This window comes from Plasmodium coatneyi, chromosome 11 (assembly GCF_001680005.1).
Source record: "Plasmodium coatneyi strain Hackeri chromosome 11, complete sequence".
NCBI classification, from domain to species: Eukaryota; Apicomplexa; class Aconoidasida; order Haemosporida; family Plasmodiidae; genus Plasmodium; species Plasmodium coatneyi.
Genome location: NC_033566.1, coordinates 2,410,861 through 2,421,792, shown reverse-complemented (window position 1 = coordinate 2,421,792; position 10,932 = coordinate 2,410,861). Strand labels below are relative to the sequence as shown.

The window sequence follows — 10,932 nt, the reverse complement described above, 5'->3', positions numbered from 1 at the left end:
TAAAAACGCGGCATACGGTTACAAACAAGGGGGGGTAAGGGTGTCAGTCCTTTGCTCATTCTCACTCCCTCTTGTGTGTTTAGCCGCTTCATCAACCGCAGAGGGCTAGACTCCAACTGAAAAAGGGACCCTTCTTCCTGTTGAGGGGTGGTGCGAAGAAAGTGGGAAATTGCCATCGCCCCTTCAGGTTTTCTCACCAAACGCGGCTATGTGTTCTCATGTGTCTAGCACACCCGCACGTACTACTTCCGTTACACCAAACGCTTTCATTTCACCTGTGCGTGGATCCCGTGCATGAAGAAAGGAATAAATCGTTCCCGGTCAGCCATGTGGGTGTCCTACTTTCATGCCAGTGATGCGTGACCCTGATACACTTTTTTTTTTTTTTTTTTTTTTTTATGAAATTGTGAATTTCCCACTGCGGTCGGTTCTTCAGCGCGTATGAAGGTGCATCTAATTGCGATGTCGACGCGCGCACTTTGTTCAACCTTAAATAGGCACAGCATAAGCATATATAGGAACATATAGGTATATACACTACCCATATGCATGCCACCCCCTACACACCCCGTGCAGTGCGAAATGCTCTGCGGGAGAGGTGCCAGTTGGGTTGCTGAAAAGAAAACCCAACTTGCAACAAAATTTTCGTTCCCCCTCACGATCCCCATTTGAGGAAATAGCCGCGGATAGAGCAATCCCGGTTATGCGCATTAGCATTCCAGGTGAACTTCTTCCATAAGTAACCCTCTGCAACGTGCTTTTTTTCTTTCCCCATCCTCGCGTGACCCTACCAACCATGTGATACCCACGCCAAACACACTCAAAACAACCTCCTCCCACCCGCAATGGTGCTGCCACTGCCCAAACTCATCCAGTCGAACGAAGGGAGAGTATTATACCATATTAAAAACCACCCACTAAGGACAGTTAAAAAAAAGATCGAAGGTTTTTTCAAATATGAATCTTTGGATAACCTAAGCAGTGACATAAGTGTGAAGCAAAACTTCGATGAGCTCTTCGTGCCCCTCACACACCCCGCTAGGAACATAAAAGATACTTTTTACTTAAGTGAAAATTACGTAAAAAAATTTTCTTCTCTCCATAATGATCTATACACCCAACTGGAGAATACCAATGGAATTTATAAGTACTACTTGGTCACCAAATTGGTGCGCCATCAGGAGGTCTTGCTGAAAAGGACCCATATGACCGCACATTTACCTGACCTGTTAAGGCGAAATTACAAAAATGTTATCTACACGGGAAGTGTCTACAGAAGGGATGAAATTGATAGGTTTCATTTTCCCATTTTCCATCAGACAGATGGGTTTCTGATCCGCCCGGACAAGTTTGACGTCGAAACGGATTTGAAGAGGAACCTTGAACAGTTGATTCGGTACTTGTTTGATTCTTCCGACATAAAAATGAAATGGGAAGATAACACGTCCTTCCCGTTTACGGACCCGTCTTACGAGCTGTATATCCAAGGGGCATCGTCAGGGGGAATCACCACAACTCGAGATGATGTCGGTGGGGAACCCCCCTGGGTGGAAGTCCTCGGGTGTGGGAAAATCAAAAAGGAAGTCATCGCCATGGCCCTGCACGCGGAAGATATACGCCAAATAATAGAGGAAGAGATTTCCCGTCATGACAGGGGCCTCCTTGGAGACCTCCAATCGATTGAGGAAGCCGCTAGTGAAGCCACCGTGGAGTGGATCCCCCCCAATGTGGGTACCCCCAAGAATATCGTAGACAACCTCTGCAGCGCCCACCTGAACAACCGAATTGAAGCTCAAATGAACAAATTCCTAAAAACGATTAGGTACCAAGGATGGGCCTTCGGAATCGGACTTGAACGACTAGCCATGCTGCTTTACCACATCCACGACATACGTTTGTTTTGGAGTAACGACAGCAGATTCATTGATCAATTTGAGGAAGGCGTAATAAGCAAATTCCACCCCTTCAGTAATTTCCCTCCTGTGGAAAAAGACATTTCCTTTTATATAACCAGTCAATTTAAAGAAGATATATTCTTTCAAATTTGCAGAGATGTAGCTAACGAAAATATCGAGCAAGTAAAAAAAATCGATTCCTACCACAACCCCAAGAACAATCAAACAAGTGTCTGTTATAGAATAACTTATCGGTCCCACACGCAGAACCTTACCCATAAGGCTGTAAATGAGCTGCAGAGTAAAATTGTCCAAATGTTGGTGAAGCAGTGCGCAGTCACCATCCGGTAAGTCAATCCCAGCGTGTCCCCTCTTTCGAGGAAGTAACATTTTTTCAAAACGTGCGGAAGTGAAGTCCCTCGTACCGAAACAGTATGCTGACTTCACACAAAACTTCCTACTGGTGGTAAGCAAATGAACAGTTTGGAACGAAAAAAAGTGGCGTAATGCTTGACATAACGCATGTCTTGGCATTCTACGCAATGACAAAGGGAAGGATTCCTTCTCTCCCCCACAATGTTTAAGTGTATCATTATGGAAAAAATTGCCAACTTAACCCATTAATTGGGGAACAATCTCTCCGTCACAGTTTGTAAATGCTAAACTGGGTGACGATTAAAAGGTGCCTCCCCTTTGGGGGATGAAACCGCTCATCCCTGTTTGTTCCTCCAACCGTCTTACGAAGTGTCAATATGTGCCATGTGCATGCTCCACCCCCCTTTTTATACTTCTTTTTTTTTTTTTTTTCCTTTTTCTTCCCTTCGTTGGAATTTCTACCTCTGATTGACGTCCTTCTTCGGGGGCTTCTTCATTTTGGTTTCCCTCTCTTGTGCAGTCTACGAGCGAAGGGGGGAATTTTTTTTTTTTGTCTCAACGCATATAGATATGTGTGCGTATTAAACAGCCATTTTTTGTTCTTCCAAAAAAAAAATTTTATGAACCGTTCAGGCAATCTAGCTTTTTTTTTTTTTTTTTTTTTTTTTTTTTTTTTTTCCACGTTACCATCCAGGGCACCAAACAGCCAAGGAACATCCAGTTCGACATGATCCCTCCAATTAAGGGGAACACTTTACAATATATGAGGAAGGAGATGTTGTCTATGGACAGCTTCATTATGTTTTCGAATCGCTTGGAGTGCAGCAAGAATGACTTGACTTCGTAGAAATCTGCGGGGAGGGCGGTGCATCGGTCGGTGAATTGGCCAGCACCTCAGTTGGTGAATCGCCAATCCGAGTAACCGTCCAACGGCTGCTCAACTTACCGATGGTCGAAAAATGAATGGGGAACCCAACGAACGTGTGGTTCGGCGGCACAGGGAATTTGTAGTACTGCCAGTTGAAGTACTGCTCCTCCTGAGGTGAAAAATGGGGGCGGGTCGCACGGGCGTGAGTTGGAACGAGGAAGAAACGGGTGCACATGCTATGTGTCGCGTATCAAAAACTGCCTCTAAGTGATGCTCTCCAATTTTACCAATGAGTAATACCAGTTCCACTGTGAAATTTGATGAGCAACATATTTGGAGGTGGGGTCTAATCTGCTCCACGTTTTTGGCGGGTTCGGTGTGGAGGCTTTTTCCCTCGATTCAGTTGGTCCCTGCAGATTCTCCACACCAATTTGAGTGTTCACATTACCTTCAAATCTTTCGTTTGTATTTTTTCCCTGCATATTTTCATAGAAGTTTCCCTGGAAGTTGTTCCCACGTGACATATTATTTGCGTTATTATCTGTGTAATAGTTTTGCACCATCGGGTTGTCTGCGTAGCTATTTTCCACCTTCTCCTGTGCGATGCTCTGCTAAAAAGGTTAGTTGCCCGAATGGGGGAAAAAAAAAGAAGAGCATTCGTGTGATGGGCGTGATGGACTACATGCGTGTCATTGGTGCCCCCGTTCTGGGCAAGACGTGGTGTACCCCCAAGTGTCTGCACATGCCACGATAATCTGGGGATCCCCTACCTGGTAACCCCCCATCGGGTTGCTGCCCATGTCGAGGAATGTCTGGTCCGCGTACATCTGATGATGGCTCTGGCAAAGGAACAACCTCCTCCCCCTATGCAACGCGCCCGTCACTTCTCTATCAGGAGACAAAGGGGAACCTTCTTTTCTGTCTTCCATGTCGTTCTTCTCAAAACGTGAATTGCCTCTTCTTCCTTTCCTTTTTCCCCTAATCCTACGCTTTAACAGAGCCATTTTTAACTTAAGCATGTTCCTTTCCATCTTCCTTATGTGATACCGTTTTTTATGCTGGAGGACTAATACAGGTAACTTCTTCCCCCTCTGGTGTGACTTCCTCAGAAGGGTGTTTCTACGCTTGGTGCATGCCCTCTTCAGGCGGTACGCACAATCCACTTCGTCACCATTTGTTTTTCCCCCCCGTGTCACTTCACCCTTGCAGTTATTATGACTGTCGTCTCCCGAATGGTCCCCCTTCGAGGGAATAATCAGGTAGCCATTAAACAGATAATCACATTTAACGCACCTTTTACCATGCACTGACTTATTAACTCCCTTTGTACGTGTTTTTTCCCCCAAGGTGCCCTTCAAAAATGCTTGTGTATCTACATAGCTGAAGAAGGACTTTCTACCTAGCCGACCAGGTTGGAAGAATTCCCCCCCCAACTTAACATCCACCATTTCTTCCTTCATCTGTTTCTCCTTCCGCTTCAAACTCTTCTGAAGCTTGAGCAGGCTATCATACTTTTTATTGTACTTCTTTATATACTTGTTTGGCACACTTCCTGCATCAATGCAGCGGTGCTGCCGTTCCGACTCCTTCGCTTTGTCTTCCTCTTCCGTTTCGTCCTCATCGTAGTGATAATTCTCCTTCATTTGGTTGTATAACTCCTCTTCCTCATTTGCTTCACTTGATGGGTCCCCCCCATTGGGGGTAAGGACACGTTTTATCTCTCCCCCCATTGGGGGATACTTCCCATTGGACGCATTTTCAACACTCCCCTTATCACTGCACTCTTCCTCCAGGGGGGCCCTCTCCTGGTAATGCACAGGCGCATTGCTGAACCGTTTTATATTCTTCCTCTTCACACTGTCATCATAGTTCTTTAGAATATCCGCCTGGTCTCTACAAAAAACGTAGTTCTTTATGTACTGTTCCTTTCCATTATTGTACACCTCATCATTCATCCCGTATATATAATCCTCTGGAATATTAACCAGGTGCTTTTTCTGCTCTTGGTTTATCATGCCAATCTGTTCACTAGGCTGATAGGTCTGGTAAAAGTTTAAATTATCCTTATTAACGTACTGTGCTTCAATATTAGGGTAATAATCGTTTTTGTATTGAGACCACGTTTTTCTCAATTGGGTTTTGTCCACATCATTTTCTCCCTTATTAGCGGATGCTATACCTGCCGGGGGGGATTCACATCCCGCTTCCCCAACTGCGGTTCCTTGACCCCCTTTAAGATCACCCCCCCCTGTACGGTCGTAATTTTCCGGCTTCGTGTTGTAATTATTGTCCAAGTTGAGCTTATATTCACACAGGTCAATATACATTTCTAGGAAATGTCTAATCTCCTTGGAATGCTCAAAGGAGGTCTCCAGTCCCTCCTTGGTCCTCATGAAAAGTATCATCTCTTGGATCTCCTCCTCCAGGTCCCTCGTGTACTTCTCCCTACAAGGGGTGAACGGGTTGGGGGGGAAAGTTACAAAATGAAGTCGCACTAGCTATACAGGGAGAATCATAGCGAAGGCAAACAACTCCACAAACTGTTCATACACAAACTGTACACACAAAAAATGTACACAAAAAAACTGTTCACCCACACCGATGATACCGCTAGCGCGGATGACACCCCTAGCGGGGATGGCAGCGTGACGCCGTTGTGCCTTACGAAAGCCTGTCACTCAACGGAGTGGATATGGTAATTTCACTCTTGATCGGCACGGGGGAGTGGTTCAAAAGTGGACGCCAGTGATAGTTGTTCTCCAGGTCGTACAGAATACACGCAGGGTGGTGGTTCTGCATGTTCCCATACAACTGCTCGTCATTAAAAACGACCTCGATAGACGAGTAAGGCACATAAGCTAAAGTCTTCTCATAATCCAACAGAAACATCTTCGGTGCAATGGGAATATTTTTTGAAAAATTTTCCAACAGATATTTTAACGCCTTACTAGAACTGTACGTCTCACTCTTTTCAAACTTTACTTCGAACATATTATTGCAGAATTCCTCATCGTTGAAAAGAACTTCATTTACATCTACTTTTTCATCCTTCATGTGATTCTCTCCATACAGGTCCATCGTGTACAATTTATTTTCTTCCTTCATGTCGTACTCCTCCTTGATTTGCTTCTCCCTTTTTTTTAATTCCTCCAATCCGTATCTAACAAAGTTCACTAAATATTCCCCAGTGTAATATTTTTCCCTGTCGTTGTCGTTTACCACTTTGCTGAGAATTTCCTTCTGCATGTTCACTTCTGCGTCCAAGGAAGATTTGTTGTTATTCCATCTTTTTTTCAGGTGGATAATGCACTTGTTCGTGACTTCCCAGAAGCACACCCACCCATCTTCGTGCCTCGTCATGACCCAGTAGTGGTTCTTCTTCCCGTTGTTTATTGTGCCTTACAGGGGGGAAGTGTGTGGGTAAATATGTGCAGGGTACACTGGTGCACACATGAACACATGCACATTTTCACCACGCAGTAGAAGGCACCCCATACCTTTACACACGTACGCATCGTACTCCAACCCCTTCAGGCAGCAACACAGCAACAGGACGTGATCCTGTATGGTGCCCTTCTTGTAGGACAGAAAAAAATACGGGGGTGTAAAGATCGACGACTCGTCTTCGTTCTCAATATACTCAATGTTGTTCAGCCAGTGGAAGAGGGGGCCTATCAGGAACGGGTAACCAGGTGAAGGTGGCAGGATGGTGTGGTGTGGGTGTCTCCTCTGTAGTGCCCCCTCAGAGGCCTCACCACCCCCGTGCTAACACGCGGCCGCACACCTACCCGGAGTGGACACTTGGGCGGGCAAATTAATCGAAGTGACGAAGCTACACAGCGGATAGTGGTTGCTGTCAAACTCGTTTCTGCTCACACAGGGGAAACTGAAAAGGGGAGTAAAACAAAAAATAGAATCGTACACGTTGGCACAGACACACTCCATGCTGGAAACGCGCTCCTCCCCCTTCTATGTCCTATTTTGTACCTCCTATTTTTATCCGCCCGGGGGAACCACTGCATGTACGTATCCTTGAACTTGGTGAAGTCCCGTTCCCACCTGAACAGGTCAGCAAAAAAAAAAAAAAAAAAAAAAAAAAAATACAAAATGAGAATTCACGCGCGCATACGTATGTATGCAATGTATACACCTGTCCATGTGTTCTGCTAAACGGATGAGGCCACTCCAACAGGTAGGTGGCAACATCCCTTCGCCTACCTCCTCGACATTGACTTGTATATCATCGAAGCGTTCTGCATTTTTTCCTTTTGCACAAAGAGCAAGCCACTGGGCAATGGGGGGATAACGAAGGCCTCCACCGAAATGGTCGACTCCTTCTTCGTCTGTATGCTTTCCATGTTCAGCGCTTTCAAGTGGAGCGTGGAGTACATCAGCTCTGTGGTGTAGACGGGGGGAAACCAAAACGGAAAGTACATATGCATACTAAGCAGACGTTAAAAGGAATATTCAAAGGACAGGTTTCTAGAAAGCAATATCCCCAGTTGCAACTATACTGCAAAGGGTAGCCTCACATGTGGCAACACTCCTCTCCCTTTTCTTCACTCCTACCTAAGGTGTTCTTATAGACGACCGTTTTATACTTCCTCACGTAGTAGTCGTCATAGTTGTCACTCGAAAGGTCCATCCCCTCATTCTCTGCGTCGTAGTTGTCTTTGTAATCGTTGTAGGGGGAGCTGCTTTGGGAAGCTTCCTGCGAGGGGAGGTAACATGCAACAGAACCGGATAGTAGCAACCCGATGAGGGGGGATAGCCGACGGGACAACCGAGTGGATGAGAACACACCTGAGCCAGGGACCGGTAATCTGCCGTGCCGTAGTTAAAAATATCCGCGAAGGGAAGCTCGAAGATCCCCAAAATGGTGGAATGTATTTCATTGTTGTTATGGACCTCGAAACATATTTCCCCTTTGGAAATCAAATCCACTGGCAAGACATTTCTTATGAGACTCTCATTGGTTAGCTCTTTTTTATCTACTAGCCGAATTGGGAAATACAAGTTTTGGTAAAAAAAAGGAGAAGTGCTCTTCGACACGGTGTCCGTTTTGTTAACTATCCCGTCCCACTTCACCCACACGTTTATATTCACGTTATTCAAGTCGATGCTGCTGATGGCTAGGTTTTCGCATTTGATCACTCTGCAGGGGAAAAACCACCGATATGTACGAACATACATGCGTGTACACATACATGCGTGTACACATACATGCGTGTATACATACGTAGAAACAGTGACCCCCACCTGATCACCAAGTAGTGCTCGTTAAGAAGGAGCTGGTTCACCAGCGTGGCGTCGCTCAGCGGCTGAACGGGCCTCTGCACGGGAATGTCCCCTTCCTCTATGCCGTAGCTGTTCACAAAGCACTTTATGTTCCCCACAATTTCGCCCTGCCTGAATTTGGTCTTGTCTAGGGTCAGCTTTTTCACAGTTCCCCTGGGGGTAGGCGCGGGGTAGAGAAAAAGGAAAAAACAGAAATATAGAAACGGAAAAAATTAACACAGTGAAATATGCGATAATAGAACAGACAACCGTCCACCCAGGCAGCGAAAAGAACAAAACAAAACAACCATCAGTAGATCACATAGCGAAGCGAAAAGTACGCACACGCAGGGGGGACCCCTTTTAATGGGCCTCATCCAGCACTATCGCATCCACTTGCAGAAGCGCAATTCTCGGCCTTACTTGAAAAACGGGTGCTCCGTCACAGACTTTAAAGATATGATGCAGGACCCAAGCAGGATGGGTGGCTTGTACCTGTAGCTGGTGTTGTGGGACAGCACCTTCAAGTGGTTAAAAAGGGGGGAGGGGCGTTGGAAAAGGGGAATGGCCAATATAAGCACACATATATTTCCTTATGCACAAATGCATATATTACCGTGAGGATGAAAAAAGCGTTGGCCAGCTGATGGTACGTCCCAATGAAACAGAAATATCCCGGGTAGAGCCAAAAGTTGTTCTCTGATTTGTGCGAGCTGTGAATAACCCAGTCGTCTTCGCTTAGGGGAAATTTGAACCGTAAAAACTTCGGCAGGGTTTTTAAGTAACTGGGCATTTCTGAATTTGCTATGAACCACCAGCTGTCCAGGGCCATGTGGAACTCAAAAATTTCAGACAGCTGCATGTACACCTGCCAAGTGGAGCGGAAGGGGAGGCACAAGGGAAATAACATCGGGGAGTGCATCACAGGAGGTAAATGTAAACGTGGCAAATGACAAATGTTGCGGTGGCAAATTTCAGGCGGACTTCCCGAAGGCTAGAATTACCCCCAAACGCTGGGTCTCAAAAGTGATGTTCTTTTTCTCGATCTTCCGCTTGAGGATAACGTTCGTGTCGGGGTCGTTTTCAATGACCTCCTTCAGCGTTTTCTTGGACGAGGCGTACAGCTCATTGAATGTAAACCCCTTTATGCACCACATTTCGATGGCCACTTCGAAGTTCTGCAAGTCCTCGTAGGATATGCTCAGCTCCTTTTCCGCCCAGATGGGCACTAAAACGAGGGTGGAGGTAGATCCATTTCAACATGTTCGCGCGGTGGTATGCACGTACACTCATGCACACTCGCGCCGAAGCGTACTCCCCCTTACGTGGAACCTTCAAGTACTTGACCTCCCCCGGTTCTATAGAATACCCAGGCGTGTAGAGCACCTCCCTCTTCAGGTCTCCGTAGAGCTTCAACTTCCTGCGAAAAGTAAACAGTTAATTCAGCTCAGGAACACGCATTGCCACCCACGTGAAGTCAACATGTAGAGCGGCGAAAAGCCTATCACACTCTCGCAAAATTGGAGCCCTACTTGATGTTCCCGAAGGACACTAAGTAAAAGTTTCTATGTAACTGATTTTCCAGGTTATGGATGTATTTTATAAAAAATTCGAAGCGCCACAGTCTGGGCCGCAGCATCGGGTTGTAGAACTCCTTTACGCTTTGTTCTCTCTGTCAAGGGGGGGAAGGAAAGAATCGGCGGGTGCAGAAGATAAGAAAGGGGCAGCACCAGTTATGGTTGTCACACCGTCGCGAGCCATACAACGAAGACATGTCCGAACCGATTAAGGGACAATCCTTCAGAACCCACGATGCACACGCCGCTTAGACATGTCTACAACTGAGCAGAATCTCATCTTCACCTTTAATTCCTCGTACAGGTCGAGAAAAGGCTCCTCCATGTCTTCTTCCTCATCGGTGGTACTTAGACTTTCTTCGCTAACTTCGGACTCTTCGCTTTTTTTTATTGCTTTTATTTTCCTCCTCGGGAGGTGCCTCTGCGCAAATATGTTAAACAGTGCCAGGCAAGTGAGACAAAAAAAAAGAACACTACTGGTGCATGGATTGGGGGGAGAGTAATGCCACGTGGATGTATACCCCCAATGTTAACTTGACACTCTCTCAAATGTAGTGCCAGAACAAAAACACGATAACGAAGTTTTTACGCAATTTAACCAAATTCTTTTGGATGCTCTGTCCATATTCGTCTTCATCGAACAGCGGCACCTCTAAAAAATGATCCTTTGGCTTCTTTCCACCTTCTTCATCGTAAAGGCTCCCATCTTCGTATTCACTGGCGTAGTCTTCACTTAGGCGCTCCTTATCCTCATTTTTGTATAACCACACTTCGTCCTTCAGCTCACTAATATGAACCCTTTTGTTTTTCCTTTCCTTTTCCCCTGCTGCGTCATTGTTTCCTTCCTCTTCGTAATGGAAGATTCCCTTAATCGTATTTATCAAAAACATTTTTAGCGTTTAAAATGGGGGCGCCCTTGCTGGTAGCGCGGGAGTTACGC

General features: G+C 45.9%; 2 protein-coding genes across 2 annotated transcripts; one reads left to right on the top strand and one right to left on the bottom strand.

The window, feature by feature from the left end:
- Positions 1-845: 845 nt before the first annotated feature.
- PCOAH_00036830 (Phenylalanine tRNA-ligase) lies at positions 846-2,246 on the top strand (the record flags this gene model as incomplete). The annotated part of the gene is made up of 1 exon (XM_020060474.1): positions 846-2,246. The coding sequence occupies one exon, from the start codon at positions 846-848 to the stop codon at positions 2,244-2,246; it is 1,401 nt and encodes a 466-aa protein (XP_019915824.1).
- Positions 2,247-2,712: 466 nt separating this feature from the next.
- PCOAH_00036820 (Uncharacterized protein) lies at positions 2,713-10,882 on the bottom strand (the record flags this gene model as incomplete). The annotated part of the gene is made up of 20 exons (XM_020060473.1): positions 2,713-2,791; positions 2,958-3,121; positions 3,217-3,307; positions 3,426-3,746; positions 3,909-5,583; positions 5,804-6,536; positions 6,636-6,809; positions 6,927-7,024; positions 7,126-7,197; positions 7,357-7,534; positions 7,708-7,849; positions 7,942-8,293; positions 8,398-8,589; positions 8,839-8,936; positions 9,032-9,283; positions 9,420-9,643; positions 9,741-9,835; positions 9,948-10,087; positions 10,279-10,413; positions 10,592-10,882. The coding sequence occupies 20 exons, from the start codon at positions 10,880-10,882 to the stop codon at positions 2,729-2,731; spliced, it is 5,490 nt and encodes a 1,829-aa protein (XP_019915977.1).
- Between the last annotated feature and the right edge of the window lie 50 nt (positions 10,883-10,932).